The sequence below is a fragment of the Puma concolor genome, chromosome B1 (genome assembly GCF_028749965.1).
Source record: "Puma concolor isolate L17-30 chromosome B1, mPumCon1.1.hap2, whole genome shotgun sequence".
Classification (NCBI taxonomy): Eukaryota; Metazoa; Chordata; class Mammalia; order Carnivora; family Felidae; genus Puma; species Puma concolor.
The window spans coordinates 22,518,966-22,543,963 of record NC_141670.1 but is presented as its reverse complement, the minus strand read 5'-3'; the positions used below and the strand labels follow the sequence as shown (position 1 = coordinate 22,543,963).

The following is a 24,998-nucleotide window of genomic DNA, read 5'->3' as shown; positions in this document are numbered from 1 at the left end:
TCTGACTCAGTTATAAGCGGGCCACCCACCCCTGTGGAAACCCTCAAATCTATCCCCAACTCAAGTCAGACTTGCCAAAGAAACATGTGCCTATAAAATATTCTTCCTAAGTAGTTTGAGGGATGCTATCAGGTTATTTTTAGAAGTATTTAAAATAATAGCCTTATGAAACATGTGACCATATAAACCACAAAGATTTTACTGAAGCGTAGACCATTATTTTACAAGGTCTACTCCCTTTGAAGACTTACAGGAATATTTCTTTCTCCTCCCAATGCTATGAACAAAAGAGCTTTCACTCGAACTGGCTTGTTTTGTTGTTGTTTTGTTCTAGGCACTGTTCATGTAAACGATCCTGTTTATATCTTCACCTTGGCACCTGGAATACTGATCATAAAATGTGTGCCCCCACTGCTTGAAGTGCATAAAACTCCAGAGGATAACCTATTTTTTGAAACTGTCTAATCCATCCCATCTCCTCTCTACCTATCTATATTTTACCTTAATCTTCCATTCTCTATTTCATATTTTTTACTTAATAACTTTGAAGAATCTTTTTATTTATGAATTTGAGGAATACTTTGTCATATGATGTTTCCCTTATGAATCTCCCATATGTGAAAGACTGAATGCTTTCTTTTGTTTCTACAAGAACTAGATGCGTTGTTGAGTTTCAAAACTCTAGAATACTGTACCTGCCATTATTCCGATGATAGGCACGAGAACTACAAACACAAGGAGATAAAGGGCAATCAGTGCAGCTTTGAGAGACTTCAGTTTCTCTTGTAGGGTAGGACCATTTTTAGGATCTAAAACAACAAAAGCCCAACCTACTGTTAGAAAACTTACTCTTCTTATTTAGTTAACATTTTGCAATCTCCAATTCTATCATTACTACCAAGCCTGTTGGAATGAAAGGGAAACGCAAAAGTAGGTCGTTGTGTATTTACTAGGAAGCAAAACGAACAGTCATCGACCGGATAGGCCAATACAGGTATCACTATGAACATCTGATTTACTTCCCATTAACTAAATATCTATGACAAAAGTTAGTGTCCTCCACGACTTGTACTTGTCTCATATTGGGGCACTAGTTAGTTGATAAATTTCAATAATGATACCAACATACTCAAACATAAATGCTATTCTTCTGGTTCATTGGGGAATAGATTCTGGGTAAAAATAAGATTTCTCAAGTCATTACATAATTATGCATTTTTTTCAGAGTTTAAATCAGGTAAAAGACATCTGTTTTCAACGGTAATTATGCAAATTTTCTTTTCCAATTTCATCTCAATAATTTGGTATTTGGAGATCTCTTGATTTCAATACACTAAAAAAGAAAAAAAAATAAAACTATTCACATTTTGACTAAACTTTGGAATGGATCGATGAAGCTGATCCTCTGGGTGTTTCAGAAAATATTAATATTTTTATATTATCCATTTACTTGGAACAGCGATTCACATAGTGGGATACTAACTGTGGAAAAGTTAACTCAATATAGAGGGGAATGTTAGAAGATGAAGCCATTTTCTCTGATTAGTGAATAAAACGTCTGTTAAAAAATTCTTTCCTGAGGCTACTGTTTTCATTACACAATAAAAAATATTTTGTTTTCAAGTTTAGCTATTGTTTGATAATGTTCCATGAGCGACTGAAAGGAAACTTAGAGAAAATTTTTAAAAGTAAAAATACGAAAAAAAAAGTTATGAAGAGAAAGATCTCTTCATAGGGAAAAGAAAAAGAACAACCCACAATACAGGTAAGATGGGCGATCGCTTTGTCAGGTTGAATGAGCCTGAAACCCAGTCATCTCCCTTATGTTCAATTTACAATCAGTCCTCTGCATTGTGCCTTTTCAGTAGCTCTCCAGTTTCTGTCGTCTTTCCTGTCTCCAATACCTCTGTCTTCCCTCCTCAATCTCTCTGCGTTTCTACCTTTAACAGCTTTCACTAGGGTCTTTTTCCTTTTGCCTCATGGGTGCCATGTTCTCCCATCCACTGTTGGTGCAGTATCCGTCGCGCCTTGGGGTTGTGGTCTGTATTTCAGGTTTGTCTATAGAAGAACTCATAGATGTTGTCACTTGCATATGCTCCTTCCAGTGACTCAGATTTCTCTGTGGATCCTTTTCACTCACCCAATCCTTTTGGTGAAATGTATTCAACCTTTGAAGCTCAGCAGAATCATACACAACTCTGTCCTCCTGCCTTAAGAGAGCCTGTCCAGATCTAGCCGAATATGGATTCTTTTGAGCTCTTGTAACCTGTGCAAAAATGGTGCAGTACTGTTGTGCACCGACTTGTTTCCCCCACAAAAGTTACTGTTGAAGACTTAACACTAGTTGCCTGTGAATGTGACCTTATTTGGAAATGGGGTCTTTGCAGGTATAATCAAGTTAAGATGAGGTCATACTGGAGTAAGGTGGGCCCTTAGCCAATGAATGGTGTCCTTACAGGAAAATGACACATCAATTCACAGGAAGAAGACCAAGTGAATGAAGATGGAAGCAGAGACCAGAATGGTGCAGTTATAAGGCAAGGAACACTAAGAATTGGCAGAAGCAAATAGAAGCTAGCAAGAGGTGGGGAAGGATTATTCCCTAGAGCCTTGAAAGGAGCATGGCCTGCTGACATCTTGACTTCAGATTTCTGGTCTTCAGAACTATGAGAGAATAAGTATTATTTTAAGCCACCCCATTTCTGGTGATTGGTTACAGCAGCCCTAGGAAACTAATACAAGTATATACCACCCCTGATTTTCAAATATTAATTAATGGTGCAAAGGGTATTGTCATTGCCAGGACCTAGTCCAGGGGCTGAGAAATCAGAGGACTCCATCAACCTGTGGACTAATTTAACCTGTGAAAAAGCTTCCTTACTCAAACCTAAGCTTAGTTTCCAGTCTGTCTCAAAAGAAGAGAAGATCTACTCATCCAATAAGTCTTATGTTAACACTCATGCACAAGTAAGGTAAATCCCAGGGCTGTAGTTTTACGTAGTGTCATTAACTACAAGGACACAACCTCCATGGGCACCCCACCCTTCTACTCACTCAGAGGAAGCAAGGCTGTCATGGAGCGGGCGTCGAACTTCACAGACTCTGAGCAGCTATCAGCATCATCCTGGTGATCGGGAAACCTATCCCACGGTTCCATACTTCTAGCAGACATGTGGAAAAAGACATTCGTTACCCATGAAATGTCTAGGGCCCTTGGGCAGAATGTCTCAGGTTGAAATTTATACTTACAGTTCAATTTTAGCAAGGAAACAAGTATCATTAATTACTTAAATTTACATATCCACCGCAATATATTGTACCTACTAAGTTTTAATTTTAACATTAAAGAGAGACCTACCCTACATGGAATCTACTCATGTATCGCTCTATGGACAGATGTGTATCTGTGTTTGTAGATGTGTGTTTTTCGAGAGTGAGAAGTGACATTTCTTTCTTACCTAAAAACAAAACACAAAAAACAACTTTTCTCACGTGACAGAAAACAACTGTTTAGCTGAAAAAAAAAAATTCCCTTAGAGCTAATAGTCGTGCAAAACTTGTAGCAAATATTTCCTGTGATCTTTTATTAGAGGTTCTGGATAGAACAAAGAGTTATGAATGATTTATAGCAAGTATTTCCAGTGATCTTTTATCAGAGCTTCATGAGCCAGGTTTTCTTGGGCCAAGACATCTGTTTATCACTTTACAGAGACAAAGTCTAGTCACTAGAGTAGGAACCACAGGAAAAAACCGGAATTTTTCTATTGTTTTCTTTCAGGGCTTCCCTCGTTATAGATTGGTAACAACACAAGTGTGTCTTTTCAGCTTAAGCACATTTATATTCTGTAACACAATCTATGCCTATGTCTCTTTAAGATGCATCAGAATCATTTGAAAGGCTTGACTGATGGGCCTCACCCCCACAGATTCTGATATTTAAGGTGGGGGACAAGAATTTGCAATTCTGGGGGGCCTGGGTGGCTCAGTCCATTAAGAGTCCGACTTTCTCAGGTCAGGATCTCACAGTTCATAAGTTTGAGCCCCAGGTAGGCTCTGTGCTGACAGCTCAGAGCCTGGAGCCTGCTTCGGATTCTGTGTCTCCTTCGCTCTCTGCCCCTCCCCCACTTGTGTTCTCAAAAATAAACATTAAAAAAATTAAAACAAAAAAAGAATTTGCAATTCCCACCAGTTTTTTGAATGAGGCTGCAGCCACCATTCTGAGGACCACATCTGAAGAACATTTTGCAGGGGAAAAAAAAAATTGCGTGACTTTTTCTTGGAAACAGTTCAGTTCACTTGATTGATAAATTTAGCATAAAGTCAACATCTTCTGATCATTTCTTATTTTCTGTAATGCTGAGTTAGGGATTTAGTACAGCTGAAGTTTTAACTGAGTGCACAGGCATCTCTGGGGCACCAAACTCATCTCCTGTCTGGGAAATGGAGGGTAATCATTCACACGCAAACATTCATCCTGCTCTGGGGAGATTGGCAAGTAAGGATGTGACTTCACTGTCAATATATATTTTTAAGGATTACCCAGGCGATTCTTTATTTTGCAGTTTGCAATGACACTCCTTGTGTAAGAATCATTCTCTGGATTGGTTGTAGTTCCTGTAAACCCTGATGATTTGACCAAGGACCATCTTTAAATGGTTTGGCCATGGGACAAAGGGTACACAGGTGGAAGGGAAGGCCCTAGATCCTCTTTCATTAGGGCAGAGACAAAGAAAAAGAAATAGACAATTATCTAGGAAAATTGACCATTATAGAAACCCAAACTGGATCATTCAGATGGAGCCTCTCCTGCTATTTCCCTGGTTTTAATTTATTCTATTATTTGATTGGGAGGATAGCTTTACTTGCCAAGCAAAACAAACACTTTTAAAACCTGAGACGACAAGAAAGCTTAGCTGAATTCATTTTAAAACTATAGTTCAAAGCACTTGGGACTATGTAGCAAAGGTTTTTATCTTTTAACTCAGCTTATAAAGAATGAGCTCAAAAAGTACACATTTATACATACCCTGCCATTTAACTAGAAATCTCGTCCTGTCAGGCTGCTTACTGGCCCCTTGTCCTTGGCCATGACCATGGCTTTTGCCCTAATATTTGTGGTACTAGAACTTCATTTTCACTTAAATGCAAAAGAAGTATCTCTTATATTACTTGGTCTTCTAGATGGGAATATTTTTGTAAAAAAAGATGAAACCTCTTGAATCTGATATATCTCTTTAGACAGTGAGCTACATAAGAGGGGTGACCATGTCTGTTTTCATTCAATATTGAATTAGCAAGAACATATAGCAACCTATAAGAAAGAATAAATAAATATTTGCTGAATGAATGGTCTAGATTTTTTTTTTTTTTTTTGGTAAGGTGGAAGACTTAAACATATTAGTTTTGTTTTTTAAACAAGATGGAGGTTTGGAGCTATTGAGACCACCAAGATATGCTTCTGGGGCACCTGGGTGCCTCGGACAGTTAAGTGATTTCAGCTCAAGTCTTGATATCATGGTTGGAGAGTTCAAGCCCTACATCAGGTTGTGAGCTACAGCACTGAGCCTGCTTGAATCTTCTGTCTCCTTCTCCCTTTGCCCATCCCCCACTCACATGCTCCCTCTCTCGCTCTCAAAAATAAACATTAATTTTTTTTTTTTTTTTAAAAGAGGTGGGGGTGCCTGGGTGGCTCAGTCAGTTGAGTGGCCAGTCATCTTGATTTCGGCTTAGGTCATGATCTCACAGTGTGGGTTCAAGCCCCGCGTTGGACTCTGCACTGACAGTGCGGAGCCTGCTTGGGATTCTCTCTCTCAAAATAAATTAAAATAGATGTGCTTCTTTCAACAGAGAAATTTCTAGTAAAATGGGTTGTGTCCATGATTCAGATTCATTCTCTTCCTTCTCGTTCTTCCTTCCTTTCTTTCTCTCCCCTCACTTCCTTCCTTTCCTGCATTCCTACTCTTTTGATAGGTTTCTTGAACATGAACCACATCTTAGGGCTGGGTGACTAAGTCATGCTGTTGAGACACTGCCATTCATCCTACCCTTTTCCTTAGCAGCACCCATTTTTATTTTGTCGGCTCCAGTAGGCACCTAGCTACGGCCACACCTCATTGTGGTTCTCAAGGGTGGATTATGAGCATTGTGGCTGGGACAAGTCTTCTTTGCAAAAGACCATCTTTGCTGTAGAGGGTGTTTATCATCCCTGGTTGCCACTCTCTCCATGTCAATAATGTTTCCTAGTCCTTATATTATTGCTTCCCCGCCCCCCCAAAACAATTCCAAAAATCTTATCCCTATAACATTTCCAAATACCAATTTGTCTTGGAGAACTGCTCTTCAACATAAATCCCCAATGTGGATAGAAGGTCGGGAACTTTCTCTCTGCAATATTTGCTGTGAGCAATCTGACTGTTAACATGTCTTTAATGAAGATTTGTTTTCATGAAAAAAAAAAAACCATCTTCATGAACTTCAGCAACAACACAGATTGCTCAAATTGCTTTCTGGAGATAGGTATCTCTCAAATCATTCCGTTTATGTATACATATACAACTCTTAATGTCTATATAAATGCTCTTATAGAAAACGTACACATTTTATTAAAGAGGAAAGAAGGTGGCAAGTCCAGAATGATAATTTACTGATCTAAGTTTGCCCTCAATAAAGCAGGATGAATTATTTTTATCCATATACTTGTTTAGAAGTGCCACATGTTCTTACAACTAAATTTGTAATTTAGAACCCACAGGCTTAAAGGACTTTCTTCGGAGAAAGAAAAAATTCCACTTTTTTTTTTTTTAAGTGGCTCTAGAATGCTAGATGCTACACCATGAAAACAAACAAAAAAAAGATGATATTAGGATATTTTCTTTTTTTATTTATTTTCTTTTTTTTGAGAGAAAGAGAATATGAGTGAGCAGGGGAGAGGGGCAGAAAGGAGAGAGAGATGGTCTCAAGCAGGCTCTACCCTCAGCACAGTGAGCCGGATGAGGGAATCGAGTTGGACGCTTAATGGACTGAGCCACCCTAGGTGCCTCTAGGATATCTTCAATCAATGACCTTAAGGCAGAAATACCTATTCCCCACGCTCCTCCCTCCAAAATACCTATCGCTTCATGTAGGCCAGTCCAACCAATTCCTATTTTGTGTCTTTATATCAAGCACTGTGCAAAGCACTAATATGCCAAGATCAATGTGTATAGAATATTCACAACCACTAAAGTTCTTATGCATTAATATGGAAGAGTAAAATCTTTAGAAGTAATATTCTGACAGTGATACACACACACACACACACACACACACACACACACACACAGCACAGATGCAGTCCAAAAAGGAGTCATTAATTCGTCAGCAAGTGGGTGGTCAAGGTGAGAACACAGAAAAGATGATGCCTTTATCCAAGTTTTTTTTTTTTTTTCAACGTTTTTTTTTTTTGTTTTTGTTTTTGTTTTTTTTTATTTTTGGGACAGAGAGAGACAGAGCATGAACGGGGGAGGGGCAGAGAGAGAGGGAGACACAGAATCGGAAACAGGCTCCAGTCTCTGAGCCATCAGCCCAGAGCCCGACGCGGGGCTCGAACTCACGGACCGCGAGATCGTGACCTGGCTGAAGTCGGACGCTTAACCGACTGCGCCACCCAGGCGCCCCTCCAAGTTTTGATAAGTGAGCAGGAATTAGAAGAATATCCCAGGGATGGCAAATCTATTAAAGGGCACAAGGGCATGGATGGCATTGAGACTTGAGTGGATCAGCATCACAGAAGCAGCAGTTCTGGACAGAGGGCTGAGCAGACGAGCCTAGAGAAGCATGTGGCTGGGGTAATTCTATTCATCAATTTCTTCTTTAATTTTGTTGATGCATAAATTTATCTGGCTTTGACAACTTACCCAAAATATATTATTGAGGAAGTACCTATACAAATTAAGTAAAAAATTATTCTTTGCATTGGCAGTTGTGATCTGGTTTACATTACAAGTCATAAAATATACACCACCCATTAAATATCTTATTTATCTCCCTTTCATACTGAAATAGAGCTGAGGCTCAATTTTGTTTTTCTTTAGGCCTCTAACCTTTCATCTACCTTTTATGGACTTATGCAGATGACATTGTACAAGTTACTGTATTTCAAAGTATAGTTTCTTTGAGTCAATTTTTTAAAACCTTGAAAAAGAAAATCCTCTAAGATGTATCTACAAGTGGACTAGCCTAAGTGACCATATGTGGGCTACATAAAACCCCTGAGAGGTACGGGGGGGCTGGAAGGGAGATGAACACTCAAATCTGTGGAGTAGAATGGTGAGTGAAAAATACTCCCCTCTGGCTACTCCTGTGCACCACGGAAAATTCTGTTTGTTTTCCAGGACAGTGTATGAGAGATGGTGGTTAATCTTGAACTGTATGAAACACTGGCATAGTCTTTTCCAGAAAAAAAAAATGTTAAAAAGCTGCTTAGGCTAATCATAGATGGTGCTGTCATAGGACTGCTGGTATTTTCTATTGTTACTTTCTTTTGTTCTTAGACTCCATACTCTTTCCAAGAATCTCATCCACTTCTGTGGCTTAGACTATTATCTGCATACTGACCAAGCCAGTATATTCAGCTCAGATCTCAAGTCTCAGAATCGTATTTTTAAAAATAATACAACTGGTCACAATGGTATATTTTCCACAATAACCTAAGTTTTCTTTTTTCTAGAATTCTTTATGTTGGCATATCATCCATTCATATTACCTGTTATTATAATTATTTATTATCTTCTCTTCGTTGTCTACTGGGACATACATGATGCAGTTGGACATATGGGTATATATATTGGTAATACGGAGGTGCTAGCAAAGCATGATCACCCAAACCAAAAGTTAGGGCTTTATTCCAGATTACTGTTACCCACAGGACCCATATCTGACTGTAAAACAACTTCTGACTTCCCTGGAGCCATTCCTTCCTCTCTACCTCAATTCTTGGATTTCAGCTCATTTTTTTATCTACCCCAGCCTTGCATCTTGGATAGTAGCAATGGGGTGGGCAATTAAGTGGAGAATCCAAGAGGCATTAGAAAAGAGGAGGAAATTAAAAGAATTGATGAACAAGCACAAGAATGTAGCACTTAAAGAATGGGACAAAAAAAAAAAAATCAGGGGAGAAAATATCTTTCAGGAAAAAAAAATTTGAGGGACATTAAGTTGACAACCAACAGGTTGAGTGGGCAAGTAAAGGAAGAAAAGCAAGTATTTTTGCCAAGAACCTTTGACATCATGGTAAAAAAAAAAAAAAAAGCAAGTCAGAGTCATGGAAAATAAAAAAAAGAATTTCAAGACGTAAAAGGACATCCATAACCTGCCACGTGGAATTTGAGCTGTTTTGGTTGCATTGTAGAGGCAGAAGCAGACTCGAGAAATCCAAAAGCAGTAATGAGTAAAAATGAAAGGTGTTAAGTGTACATCAGAAATCTGGCCACAGCCAAGCTTTTCTGTTGAGAAGGGACAACTGAAGAATGAAGGCACTAAGACCGTACACTGAGGGGAGTTTTACTTTCCCTGCTCACTCCTCATCTCCCAACCTATCCCCTCTTTATCTCCTAGAAATATCTAGCCCAGAACTGTCTAGACGTGTATACGCAACAGCCTCATTACGTCATTACTTGGATTTCTAGTATGACCCGAACCTAGAGGTCTTCCTTGTCCCCCACCTTCTCTTAGCCTCCCATCCGATCTACCATCACATCTTGTCAGTTTGTTTTCAAATCCTCGGCAGAAACCGACCGCTTCTTATCACCTCTGCTACAACCATCCTTGCACAAGCTTCATGATCCTGCTCACCTGGACTGTTTTAATAGCTCCCTACCTGGTAACGTTTACTCATCCGCTCCAAACTTGTGAGCCCCTTCCCATCTTGCTCAGGTCCTGACTAAAACCTCACTGTTTCATACCTTTCTTGAGCATCACATTTAAAATTATAACCTACCTCTGTCACTTCCTCTTCTCCTTCTTGGCTGGATTCCCATCCTTCCCACCCCCTCCTTTTTTTTTTTTTTTTTCTTTATTTACTTTGGGAAAGAGCACATGTGTGCATACATAAGTAGGGGAGCAGAGGAGGGAGAGGGAGGGAGAGAGAGAGAATATGAATCCCAAGCAGGCTCCTCACCACCCACGCAGAGCCCAATGCAGAGCCCAACACCGGGCCCGATTCTACAAACCAAACTGTGAGATCATGACCTGAGCCAAAATCAAGAGTCACTCAACAGACTGAGCCATCCAGGCACCCTGCTGCCCAAATTTATCACCAACTAACATGCCATACGTTTTCCTTATTTATCTTGTCTATTGTCTGTCTCCTTTCACCACAGATCCAGGATTCAGGAGTTTTTCTCTCTTTGGTTTAATAAACTAAGTTCCTGCCATTTAGCACATATTTAAATGCATTATAAGAAATTGCATAAATAAATGAAATAAAGAATTTTTTGCAAGATGATTAGTTTTCATATTTGGGGTTATTCCTCAAAATAAGTTCATACTTCACTCATGTGGAAGTTTTAAAAGTTCTTCTGTTATACATTGGGAAATAAAAGGTTCTTCTCTGAATTGTGCATAAGAAACTGAAACAAAAATTTTCACCTCCAACGTTCTCACTTTACCTTCAAATCATTTATTAGACTTGCCAGATTACTTTAGTTCTTTACTCTGATTATTATCATTGTAATTTTTTTTGGACATGTTAGAGAACATACTCATGTAAAGTTTTGTCAGTAGCCAGTGAACAATTCAAACAATTCAAATGTGTCTTTAAATGTCATTTCCTACGTTAAGAGAAAAAGTAAACTCACGAAAGTTGCAATTCCTACCAAATGTCAATGCACTGGAAAAGGGTTGTGAAATCTTTTGAGTTTGTATAATCTATTAAAAGCATGTTCTCATGAGAAGTGAAACACATCTCTGCAATATCAGCTTTTTATAAAGTCAGGAAAAGTTTACAGAAGCTACAATAGGAAAACCATAATGAAAGTGTTTCAATGTTAATCTATTTGGAAACATACCCTTCAGTTTTTCCTGTGTTTATTTTAAAAATATTAAAACAATATGAAAGATACATTGGGTCAAAGAAGACTGCTAATCCTATCATCTGATAAGGGCTTAATATTCAATGTATGTAAAGAACTCATACAGCTCAACACCAAAAACAAAAACAAACCACGAAGACAAAAACCAGCTGCATTAAAAAATGGGTGGAGGAACTGAATAAACATTTTTCCAAAGAAGACATACAGATGAGCAACGAACATATGAGAACAATCTCAACATCACTAATTATTAGGAAAATGCAAACCAAAACCACAGTGAGTATATCACCTCATACTTGTCAGGATGATGAGTATCAAAAAGATAAGAAATGACAAGTGGTGGCAAGGATGTGGAGACAAGGGAACCCTTGTACACTGTTGGTGGGAACGTAAATTGGTTCAAACAATGTGGAAAAAGTACGGAGTTTCCTCAAAAAATCAAAAATATCATATAATCCAGCAATTCCACTTCTAGGTATTTATCTGAAGAAAATAAGAACAATAACTCGAAAGGATATATGCACCACTTTGTTAGAGTATTATTTTTTAAGTCTGTTTATTTTTGAGAGAGAGAGAGAGAGAGCAAGCAGGGGAGGGGCAGAGAAAGAGGGAGAGAGAGAGAATCCCAAGCAGGCTCTGCACTGTCAGTGCAGAGCCCCATGGGAGGCTTGAACTCACAAACTGTGAAACCATGACCTGAACTGAAACCAAGAGTCAGCTGCTTAACTGACTGAGCCACCCAGGGGCCAGGGGCCCCCATTGTAGTATTATTTATAATAGCCAACATATTGAAGCAACCTAAGTGTCCACCAATAGATAAATGGATAAAGAAGACATGCTTAAGATATATATATGATGATTACTCAGCCATAAAAATGAAATATTACCATTTGTGACAGCCTAAGATAGGCCTAGAGGATATTACACTAAGTGAAATAAGTCAGACAAAGACAACTACCATAATTTCACAAAACGGGTAAACAAAGCAAAACAAAACAGAAACAAACTCATAAATACAGAGAACAAACCAGCAGTAGCCAGAGGAGACGCGAATAGGGGTTTGGGCAAAACAGGTGAAGGGGATTAAGAGGTACAAACTTCCGGTAGAAAATAACTAAGTAAGGGGCACCTGGGTGGCTCAGCCGGTTAAGCGATCGACTTCAGTTCAGGTCATGATCTCACATCGGGCTCTGTATTGACAGCTCAGAGCCTGGAGCCTGCTTTGGATTCTGTATCTCTCTCTCTCCCCGCCCCTCCCCGGCTCACGTTCACTCTCTCGCTCTCTCGCTCTCAAAAATAAACATTTAAAAAAATAAAATAACTAAGTAACTAGAGATGTAAAGCACAGCATTGGGAATACAGTCATTATTAACACTGTAATAATTTTGTATGGTGACAGACGGTAACTAGACTTATGGTGATCACTTTGTAATGTACATAAATGCCAAATCATTATAGTGTATACCTGACCAATACAATATCATATGTCAACTAACTATACCTATACTTCAATAAAAAAATGGTCACCTCATCACCTTAATATAAGAAAAAATACCTTCATATGTAGCCATGTTATACAGTTGATATCACAGTATATATTACCATGTGGTCTCACACATTTCCCTTAAAATCCTATCAGTATTTTTATACTTCAAATTATTTTTTTCAAATTAAACAGATGGGCCAAATAATAATTCATCAAATGTGTGTATCTTATTTATATACCTATTTTCCTATAATGTAACTTAAAAAATTTTTTCCCTTCTCTTTGGAGGGCAATGTTTCACTAATATAGATGATGATATTACAAATATTTGCATAATTTAGCTTTGTTATTTTTATTAAAAAAAGTTTTTTAAATGTTTATTTAGTTTTTAGAGAGAGGGAGACAGAACGTGAGTGGCAGAGAAAAAGAGAGGGAGATGAAGAATCTGAAACAGGCTCCAGGCTCTGAGCTGTCAGCACAGAGCCCGATGCAGGGCTAGAACTCATGAACCATGAGATCATGATCTGAGCTGAAGTCAGACACTTAACCGACTGAGCCGCTCAGGTGCCCCTTTTGTTTCTTTAGGATAATTCAGCATATGTTGCACTACCAGATCAAAGAAAAACTATTTAAGCTTTTTGGTATCTATTGCCTGACAACTCTTTAAAAAGATCATGGGAATGCATGAATGAATCAATGAATGAATGAATAAAGTTTATACAAATTCACAAAGATTCCAGTCATAGAGGAACATGGCAGTTTTTAGGCAAATTTACCATTATTCAGTAATAATATTTTAAAATCACTTAGATTTTGATAGGCATTAAATGATACCTCAAAGTGGCTTATTTGTTTTACCTATTAGTGTGGAGATTTTTTCAAGTAATTATTATTTATTTTTCTTCTCGGGTTTTTTATTTTTCTTATCAATTGCTTGTACATCCCTAGTAGGAGTTTCTTTATGTAGATATGAATAAAGTCTTCATATGTAACATATATTTAATGTATATTCTTTCTTCTACTAGTGTTCCTTATTCAGATTTAGCATCAAACTCTTAATTTTGTCTTTAAGATTCAGGGTAAATAATAACTCTGTAGCCTTATTATTTAAAAACAAAAAGTTTGGTGTTGTATGAACAGTCAAAAGTATATATGAATGAAAACAGAGTTAATAGGTTTCCAAGCGCTCTACACTTAGGGAATATATCCATAAAAGGGATTAAGGCCTGGATGGACATATCCATATCGTGCCTGGTGCTACTGACACCCAACCTTGGCAGTGAATTCATCCTTGAATTGGAAGTCTAGGTCTGAATATTGGCTGTGCCATTTCCTAGCCATGTGACCTTTGGCAAATATTTTAATTGGATGTTTTCATATATGTAAAAAGGATTAAAGTGTCAGTTTAAGAATTATGAACACTTAAAATATTTTTTATACATTTCCTGGTACACAGGTAATATCCATACATAATCACTTTTAAATACCATTTTTGCTTTTTAATATGGACTTTTCTTCTTTTACCTTCGTAGTATCTCCATGAGACACACGGTATTTTCTCCATTTTACGAGGTTAGGAAACTAAGACCTAAAATGTTTAAGTGACTAGTTAATGTTACACGACTAGGAAGTAGGGAGGTTTGGATTTGAAGACAGGCACTGTCTTAGAGAGTATTACCTCCTAAATGCTGCATAAAACATTTACAATCTCAGTTCTGTGACTTTTCTATCACTATTCTCACATGGCCAGTGAGAATGCTAACCCCCATTTTATGCTGTGTAAATCTTACCCGTTCTTCAAGAGGAACCTAAATTCACACATCTCCATGAAGATCTTTGCAAATCCTTTCCCCCTAAGTGATTTTGGCCTCTCCTACCTCACCATAGTAGTTATCCACAGCAGTCTTACAGCTACTTAAGGTGCTCAAATCATATTATACCTATTTGCCTTAGATCATGGACTTCCCGGAGATAGATTATATTTTTCTGATCCCTTCCCTACATATAGTTCAGTAAAGTGCTTATAGTAAATATCCGACCAATATTTGTTATATAAGCAAAAACAGGTAATAATAAATATTAGGTTAAAGCCAAAAGTATTATATGAAAAGGAAATGAAACCAATTAAGATATCCTCAATCCCATTTTGAATAAAGTCAACAACTCTTAAACAAAATATGGACAATTACATGCCAAAAATTTCTTGCTAGTTTAGCCTACAAAGTATTTAATATATTTCATATATATTTATGTACACACACATTTTTTGCTCCCAGAAAACCTAGCAGAAATCTTTTTTTAAAATCACTGAAACAATCAGACCAGATAATTAGTGATTAGGATAAAAAAATTCTATAAGAAATCAATTATATATGTGTGTGTATGTATGTGTGTATACATATATATATACACACACACATATATATACATATATACACACGTTTATACATGTCACCTCTCACACACGCACGCACACACACACACACACACACACACACAGTAGACACATACAATCAACAGAAGCAATTTTGGGAAAACATTAAAATAAACTTCTTTTACCGTTTGTCCTAAAGACGGCAGCACTGATTTATCCACTTCCCTCTCTTTACAATTGAGACCTAAAATCTTTATCACATAGTATTTCAGCATCTGGTCCATGAAGAAAGGAAATGACACATTTGTGTGTTGAAAATTTTTCTTAACAATGCATTTCAATAGTACTCTCATCAGTGCACAAGTTTGCAAAATCTAAATTTGTAAGATAACTCATTCCTCTTCCCATTTAGGACATTACAAAAGAAAAGAGAAGTAAAAGGAAAAAGAAACAAGGGTTATGGTTAACAAGATACATGATGTGTGGCAGATTAATTTTTCCCTTTTTATAAAATACGTATGCCTTTTATAACATTATCACTATTATTTTTGTTTAATCTCACTGTCTTCTATTAATTCTAATTATCTCCTCTTTCATATTCTACATGAGGGAAGACTCCATGTTTAAGTAATTTTTAGTTCACCCTCTTTCCTGTAACTCTCACCTCGAGCTTCAAACACAAAACATATGAGGGAAGGAATATGGACACCTACTAAGTAAAAGTAATCGACCAATAATGCTCACTTCAGCTCTATCTATAGTGACGTTAACATTATTTATAGATCTCTTTTGAGCACCTAACAAGTTGTTGATTTCCCCAGGAGTGCAGTGAAGCAAAGAGGTCTCACACATGGGTTCCAGGAACAAACTGCCTTCACCTTCTACCGCCCAGTCAGCATTTCTGCTATGCATCTCACTTAATCACAAATCCCAGTAGAACACACATAAAAGCATACACCATTCCATTAATGGATTAATTTTTAGATCTAATTCCTCTGGGGGAGAGTGCTTCTTTAGGTTTCATGGAAACTTCTTGGTGCTCCCAACAGGGAGGGATCATACTTCCTAACAAAAGACCGCCAAAATGGCCTTGCCATGATGCCCGTGGACACCAAAGAACTCTAGCTCGGAAGGCAACAGGCCTGGTGGAGAGAATGCAGGTGCAGGAACAGTACACGGTGTTTGGGAGACAGAAATTAACAGTGTCATAACAGCCATTCATTCTTAAAGGCTAACAGTAACCGTAACAGAGACATTTAATCAAGCAGCAAAGCCATTTAGCCAGGTAGCTTTAGACAAGAAGTTAGGATCACAGACACCACGGATGGTGGTTAGGCTACTCCCTAACCACGTTAGTTTAAATTTATCACCAAATTCTCAGGGAAGAAGAACTGGAGGTGAACATCAGAACTCACTCTATTTCCTTTATAATCATTTGTAAATACATCGTTTTATAGAATATGGTCCTTTTGGCATCTTTAAAAAATCTGCAGTTTAAGAACTCCTTTGTATATTGTTAAATTTATGTGCCCCTGTCAACACTATGTGACTAGAAGTCAGACTCTGGGAATAGCAGGCTAAGATCAACTTTCCAAAATTCTATGCTAATGAGATTTATTTCTGTCAGAGTGGACTGTATTTCTGGGATGTCTCTATAATATTGATATGTATGCATTTTTACTGCCATAATGCTAACCACTTCTCTATTTGATTCCTTCCACAATCTTCAGCCAGACTCTGTGTTTGTATATATACATACACGCAAATATATATATATGTACATATATATATATGTACACATACACATATGACCCTTGAACAAAATGGCTTTGAATAAAATGGGTTCCTTCATACATGGATTTTTTTCAATAAATGAGGTATAGTACTATAAATGTATCTTTCTTCCTTATGATTTTAATATATCCTTTGTTCTAGCTTACTTTATTGCCAGAATACAGTATATAATACATATAACATACAAAATATGTGTTAATCAACTGTTTGTGTTATTGGTAAGTCTTTGGTCAACAGTAGGCTATTAGTGATTAAGCGTTGGGGGAGTCAAAACTTATATGTAGATTTTCAAGTGAGGGGGGTTTGGAAAGTCGGTGCCCCTAACCCCTACATCATTTAAGGGTGAACTATATATATGCATATATTAATCTTATACTATATTACATATTCGCTATTAGGGCTTACTCTATGTATGATGTCTCCTCGGAGGATCAGGTGGAAAATGTTCAGGTCAAGCTAATGATTGACTGAAAGAACAGAAGGAATGTCCAGGAGTCGGGCTTAACATTCATCATTCCATCTGATTCCGCAGTAACTTTGTCAGGTGGTTTTCCCAATTAAGAAATTGGGCCTTGGGGCGCCTGGGTGGCGCAGACGGTTAAGCGTCCGACTTCAGCCAGGTCACGATCTCGCGGTCCGTGAGTTTGAGCCCCGCGTCAGGCTCTGGGCTGATGGCTCGGAGCCTGGAGCCTGTTTCCGATTCTGTGTGTCCCTCTCTCTCTGCCCCTCCCCCGTTCATGCTCTGTCTCTCTCTGTCCCAAAAATAAATAAAAAACGTTGAAAAAAAAATTAAAAAAAAAAAAAAGAAATTGGGCCTTAGAGATATTAAGTAAACTTGTGAAGATCACAGAACTATGAGTCACCTGACCTGGTATTTAAACCCAATTAAGTCTGATTTCAAAACTAGGCAAAATAGACATTTTTCTCTTCATTTTCTCAGTGTATGTATTATCAGGGGTCTTTATCACAAATGTTATATGGAAAATAAACCACAAACATGCGTCCAGACCAGACCATCTACATAGTGGCTTTACTATCAGCTGGGGGTTGCTTATGAACATACGTATCTAGTGTGAAGGCTATATAATATTAAGCCAATATTCAAATAAAGTTTTACAATTAAATAGAAAAATCGACTTAAGTCTCATGGGCCCAAGCTATACCACAGATTTATGTGATCAATTTGCAAAGATATCTTTTCTTATTCAGAACCCAAAGCAGCGATTTAAATACAATAATGTTGCAATGGACACATCTCTCCATGTGAATATAACGCATTTATAGAACTATCATACCTCATCCAAACGGATATTGAAAACTTTCATTCCAGCAGACTTTTGTTTGATGATTATAAACAGAAAAAAAACCCTTGATGTTATCAGTAACATTTTAAATAACTTTATATAAACAGAAATTTTCTACAGAAGTCCTCTTTAAAGTTAAAATGGACTAAGTGTGGTATCAGAACTGAACGGTATCTTCTTTCTATTAAGTCTAATAAAAACGTTTTGGTTCAACCACACCATCTCAAAGTCCTAGTGTTGGTTAAAGTTTTAGGATATTTGCAGGAATTTTAATTTAATTTACAAATACACCGTATTTCCATAGCTGGTTAGGAGCTATACACCCATGCAATTTAGGTCTAAATTTCTGTTTCTGTTTTTAATTTTTTTTTTTCAACGTTTATTTATTTTTGCGACAGAGAGAGACAGAGCATGAACGGGGGAGGGGCAGAGAGAGAGGGAGACACAGAATCGGAAACAGGCTCCAGGCTCTGAGCCATCAGCCCAGAGCCTGACGCGGGGCTCGAACTCACGGACCGCGAGATCGTGACCTGGCTGAAGTCGGACGCTTAACCGACTGCGCCACCCAGGCGCCCCAGTGACTGTTTCTGTTTTAACATAAAATTACAATAAAACAATATATCAACACTCAGTGAGGTGGAGGGACCAATATATTTACTTTCCTTTGAGCATGCACTTTACCACACTGTTCGCTTTTAAGGGAGGGCATGATAGTCTTCTAGGTCCAGACTCAATATCCAAAGAGCTTCGAATGCAGGTCCCTACACCAAGGAAGAAGCCAAAGAAACTGAAAATCAATGACTTTTCACGGAGCCCTCAGAGGATTGAGGTCCTGGGGCAAACTCCCACCCCCATTTTAGAGAGGTAAATACAGAAACTCGCAGCTTACCTGGAGCAGAGGCCGCTGGATCCAACCATAGTGAGGACACTTAAGTGGCAATTTTGACAAACTGTTGGAGGACTAGTGAGGGCTGGTGTCAGAGGCTCCCGGGGCTGCGGTCTTAGTCGACCCCTGCAATTCTCTGGGCTTTGCCTCCAAAGAACGCCCCTCAGGTTCTGAGAATGGAGAGCCAAGGAGAATCACCTGGTGCCTCAGGCAGAGGGAGGGGGGGAAAAGTAACCATTTCAAAACACACCCAGAAGCATTCTCCACAATAAAGGCTTTATTAGAAACTTATCTCACCTGGGAAGGCTGAAGGGCAATTACCCAACTCCAGCTTCTTCCGGTCCATTTTAAGGCGGAGGGGGGAAGCTAAGAAACCAAGTTATCAACATGGTTTGGGCCTGGGATTTAGTCCTGGATTATGGAACACTTCCCTCCCCCCTACCTCACCACCCAGCGACGTGGCTCCCGTATGATAATAGTGAATTATGGCTGAAAGAACTTCAAAGTTCTTTTTAAAGGGAAGTTTGTAGGGAAAGACAGCTACAGATGCAGCAAATACTCAGCCCAACCAAATTCCTAGCCAGGTCATCCTAAAAGCTCACACTACCAGGCCTATTAGCCTCGGTTCCTGTTACATGATATATCATCTCTAACTTTCAACACAAAATTAAAAGACAGGCTGAAAGTCAAGGAAGTGCATGCCAGGTCCTAAAAGTCACACAGTCCTTGGGTAGTTAGGGAAGTGGAGGGGATAGAGTGTGCCCAAAATACTAGTGACTAATTTCCTGGCCATCTCAGCTGTCTCCCCAATGCAACATTAACAAGTCACCCTTTCCTGGTGATTCATGTCTTAATGACACAGAGATATCGGCTAAGAAAACAAGTAAATGTGAGCTCGTTTTTAAGTGATATTTTAAAAACACAAATGCACATTGCCTCGGGTTTAGGAAAGTGTGGCTTCAGAATTAAAGTGGCAAACCCATGCGATTTAAATAGGTTTAAAAGTGGTAAAAGTGTTTGGTGCCTAAGTGGTCCAGTCAGTTGAGCCTCCAACTCTTGATTTTGGCTCAGGTTACGATCCCAGGATCGCGGGATCAAACCTCGCTTTGGGCTTCATGCTTAGTGTGGAGACTGCTGAAGAGTCTCTCCTTATGCCCTGTGCTCGCGCGCTCTCTCCAAAATGGAAAAAAAAAAAAAAAAAAAAAAGTGGTGGAAGTGTCAACTTAAGCCTGAGCAAAGTTCATTAAACAAATTCTTACCCAGAAGTCTCCTGGCATTGTCGAGATGTGAGCCCACGCACTCTACAAGAGAACAGGATTTGTACCTTAGCCAAGGGAATTATAGCAAGGTGGATACTTAGTGTACAGCAATTTCTCATGTTCCATAGCCTTTTTTTAGAGTGAAACGTTTCCAATTTAAAATGCAGAACTTAAAGACTGTTCAAAAATATTTCTAGGGGCATCCGGCTAGTGACAGAACACAAACAAGCGTCTATATTCTCTGATGTTCTTTCCACTGTACCAAAAAGATCCTTCACTTTTGTGAACACACATAATTGCTTTTCTATACATCTTCATTTTCTTCCATTATATCTTCAGACGCTATTGCTGATGATTTCCAGAAGTGCTTCCAAAGCGCTTCTGCTCTTTTGCTGTTTGATCTCCCTACAACATGGCTGCCAAAGAATGAAGATCTCTTTTGTCTTTCACCTTTCACATCTCTTGAGAGCACCACAAACCCTAGCCAGGAGCCATATGGGGAAGGTGATTCTAAGCAGTGTAGTTTCTGGCATCTCCTCTGGGTCACAGAGAAGACAGTAACAATGGGGAGGGGGTCATGCGTGGTAGTATAGTGTCACAAGGCAAAAACAACACTGCGGGCCCACTTAGTCTGGCTACACCTACCATCCGAAAAAGGAGGAGAAGCTGAATTGCTGAAAAGAAAGAACTTCACAGGGGAGATTGTGCATTCAAATGACCGAGGAAGATAAGAACAGGAAAAACATCAAAAACGAGGCAAGGCCAATGTGGGTGGGGTGAAAAAAAGCGGAAGGTGGCAAGCAAGGTTCCAGATTGGGCAGAGAGTTAGGTAGGAGGCCGGCGGGTTGAGGAGGTTTTCTTTATCTTAAGAGCAGTGGAAAGACATTCATTTTGTGGTGGGATGAATAAGACACATTTGGATTTTGAAAATTGCCTCTGCCACGTGGAGAACAACTTGAAAGTGGGAAGTTTGAGCACATGTCGACAAGTTAGAAAGTTAGTGCAAAAGTTCAGGGGAAGGTGATGACAGCTTGGACGTGTTGGTGTCAGTGGTGATGGGGAGGAGTAGACAGAGATATATTAAAAGGCAAATGTAATGGGACTTGAAAATGGACTTGATGGTGAGAGATGGTGGGCCTGAGCTTTTCTTATGTACAACTACAGACCCACTCCCCTTCTATTTCCCCCAAGAGCCTATCCTTCTTATACGGAAACAAATGGCTTCTTTGACCGCTGGCTTTTGATGAGGTTGGGCAGGTGGGTAGCCCGGCAGATTTGTGAAAGAACGGAGTTAGTTAGCTCTTCATATTAATGGTCCAGAAATGAAATAAATACTGATTGTCTAGGAATGTTGAATGGCCTCCTAAGGAGCTACATGACCTATACAAGCAGAAAATTTCTTAGTCTGCTAGGCATAAACCTAGGGATTTTAATGTCTTAGCCAGCTCAACAACTATGATAGTTAACAAAAGTCCACTACTTTTTAAATGATGGGTCCCTTGAGAAACAATCCAGAAACCTGGTCATAGGACTTGGGGCAAGCAGAATAATGGCCTCCCCTGGAAAGATATCCACATCCTAATTCCCGGAACAATGTTATATTACAGGGTAAATGGGAATTAAGATTGCTAATTAGCTGACCTTCAAATGAGACAAATCTGGATTATCTGAGTGGGTTTAGTGTGATAAGCAGGATCCTTAAAAGTAGAGAAGGGAAGCAGAAGAAGAAAATCAGAGAAAGTGTTGTAATGGTGGAAGAATGGCCAGAAAGACACAGGGTTGCTGGCTTTGATAATGGAGGCAGAAGGTCTTGGGCTAAAGACTGGGGGTGCCCCCTAGCAGTTAAAAAAGGCCAGGGTATATGGGTGCCTGGGTGGCTTAGTTGGTTAAGCCTCTGACTCTTGATTTCAGCTCAGGTTGTGATCTCACAGTCATGAAATCGAGCCCTGCATTGGGCTCTGCGCTGACAGCATGGAGCCTGCTTGAGATTCGCCTCTGTCTCTCTCTGCCCTTCCACAGTGCACTCTCTCTCTAAATAAAATAAACCTTTTTTTTTTTTTTAAAGGCAAGGTCATAAATTTTCCCCTAATGTGTCCAGAAAGTAATGCAGCCCTGCTGGCAGTGTGGTTTCAGCCCACATTGCCATTTAGCCCATTTAGACATTAAAATCCCTAGGTTTCTGCCTAGCAGACTAAGAAGTTGTCTGCTTATGTAGGTCATGTAGCTCCTTAAGAGGCCACTCAACATTCCTAGACTATCAATATTTATTTCATTTCTGGACCATTAATATGAAGAGCTAACTAACTCTCCTTTCTTTCACACATCCATTTTGGACATCTAACCTATAGAACTGTAAGAAAATAAATGTGCATTCTTTTGAGCCACTAAGTTTGTGTCTGTTATTCCAACAGTAGAAAACGAATACAGGACTGTGTTAGTTTGCTAAGATTGCCATAACAAAAGACCACACTGGGTGGCTTAAACAGTAGAAATTTACTTCTCACAGTTCTAGAGGCTGAAGTCTAAGATCAAGGCGTTGGTAGGTTTGATTTCTCCTGAGGTCTCTCTCCTTTTGGTTCGTTTTCACATGGTCATCCCTTGGTGCTTACACTGCCCTTGATATCTCTTTAAGTGTTCAAGTTTCCATTAGTCATGTTGGATTTTTAACTTAAAAAGGCCTTAAAAAGGCCGCTTTTTAACTTAATTACCTCTTTCGAGGATCTATCTCCAACTATAGTCACATTCTCAGGTATGAGGGCTTAGGGCTTCAATTTATGAATTTTAGGAGAACACAATTCAGTTAATAACAACAACTATATCATAAACCTCCCTTGACGCCCTCTCCAGAGGGTCCTGAAGCAATATACTAAGGTGACTTACCAGAGCTTGTTAAATAGAGGCTCAGAATTCATGCCACTTTGTGTGCCTATGGACTGTCGTGACCCAAGTTCATCTCATAGTAGATACTATAGGACTACAGATCTACCCTGTGGTTATTTCCTCAGATACAAAATGTGTATTGAAAATAGATACATTAAACATTTGGCAGAATCCATATTTATTCATCTGTGGGGTAAAAACTCTCATGGCAGAAAGGGTCAAATAGAAGCCTTAGAGACTTCTCCCTTTCCACCAGGATGGTAATCCAAAAGCCATTCCAGACCCTTGGGAAGACTAGTGAGATCAGGGCACAATCAAATATTAATGCTGCAAAGCAGTGATTTCGGGAGAATGACATGTGAATGAAATTTTCAGAATGAGCAAGGGCATGAAAACATTCATTTCCCACGTAAATGTCCACTAGAGGGCATCCACCATGGTGGTCCAATGATCTGGTTAACAAGATGACTTTCTTTGGTGAAAGTCAATCAGCTTTTTCCTCCAGTCACTGTATACACAAAGTAATGCAACAGAGATGGAAGTGACTCATGGGCTGAACAACATGAGCTTTCTCTCAACGGGGCTGCTCTGGATACTGCTGCTGCTGGGTTTTTGGTATGTCAACAGCAGATGCAAACACTGAAGCATCATGATATGGCCCAACCAGTCATGTGAGGGCACCTTGATCCCACTGGATCTCTTCCAGAGAGGAATGTCCAATCTCACTGGGATAAACACTTGTTTAGGATGTGGAGTTTCCTCTCCTGCTTTCAGCATCTCTCTCAGTACCAAGTCAGCAGATACACTGGATCCCTTATTCCACGCTAATGTATACCACGCAATATTGCTTCTGACCAAGGAGCATATTTTATGAATGGTTCCAAGTTTAAAAGCTTCAGGAATGAGCTCTGATTGGCTAAGTTTGGTGAGGAGCCTGTTGCTAGACCAATCACTCTTGTCTAAAGGTGGGGTTTTGTAAGACGATCTCTCACAAAAAAATGGATGGTTGGATTGGGAGAAGGAATATGTCTCAGGTGTGTTAGTAGAGGGGACACTTCAGCAGTAATGTTCTGTGCTCCTAAGTCTCATATTAATCTGTCACTTGACTTTTCATCTCTTTGTCCTATTTTCCAAACAGAATAAATAAAGGCATGCATATCCTCAATGTATTTTAAAGTGTTGATAATATGTCACATTTATACATTCTTTAGGGCATAAATTGTTACTATCCCTTTATTTATTTAATTTATTTATTTATTTTTGGTCTCACACATAATAGGCCCTAATACTTTTTTTGCATGGAAAAAAAAATGAAACACAGTTTATCTCATTTCCTTCTTTACAATGACTTTATATTCTGGACAGAATAATATAATCCCAGTTTAAAAACTGAGGAAACAAAGTCTAAGAGAAGGTACTGCTTTAGGAACAATCACGAGGAAGGTAAAGGATTCAGTTTGAATCAGAAGAACTGATGATTCTTTGCCACATTGTATTATCTGTAAATATGATCATGATAATCTATGTGGCCCACATAGATTTGTCTTCTGACAAAATGGCATTAAAGAACCTTTCCATTTTTGTAAATTCCCCACTGTGAGTGTCTTTTCAGCAGGTAGGCTTCCCCACCAGGCAAGCTCCAAGGCTCTCTCTCCCTGTCTCTTGATCACTAGGGTGTATGCTGTGAGGTAGGCCGGGGCAAGACTGAACCCTGCCTGGGTTTGGAGTCTTGAGAAAATACGACAAAGATGTTAGGATAGGTAAGAAACAATCCATGGCAGTGGAAGGACTGAGGGTCTAGAGGAAGATTTGTTATCAAGAATCCTGTGTTGGTAGTGCTATCAGCATCGTCCTTAACTCAAAGAGGCTTTGGATTTGTGTGCTTAGTCTTTGCTTTGTGCCCTTTTCTCAAGCTGAATTCTCTAGCCTTCCCATTGATTCTGTGA

General features: G+C 39.0%; 1 protein-coding gene across 2 annotated transcripts in view; it reads right to left on the bottom strand.

Moving 5' to 3' along the window:
* Positions 1-15,288, bottom strand: part of MSR1 (macrophage scavenger receptor 1) — an 82,105-nt gene extending 66,817 nt beyond the window's left edge. The window contains exons 1-3 of one of the 2 annotated variants that reach the window (XM_086703298.1): positions 15,115-15,288; positions 3,055-3,161; positions 696-809 (exon numbers count right to left, since the gene is read on the bottom strand). In XM_086703298.1, coding sequence (XP_086559424.1) covers positions 696-809; positions 3,055-3,157 — 217 coding nt within the window. In that variant the 5' untranslated portion in view covers positions 3,158-3,161; positions 15,115-15,288. The remainder of the gene's footprint in view (positions 1-695; positions 810-3,054; positions 3,162-15,114) is intronic. The other variant, XM_025933042.2, reaches the window with a different exon arrangement.
* Positions 15,289-24,998: the final 9,710 nt, after the last annotated feature.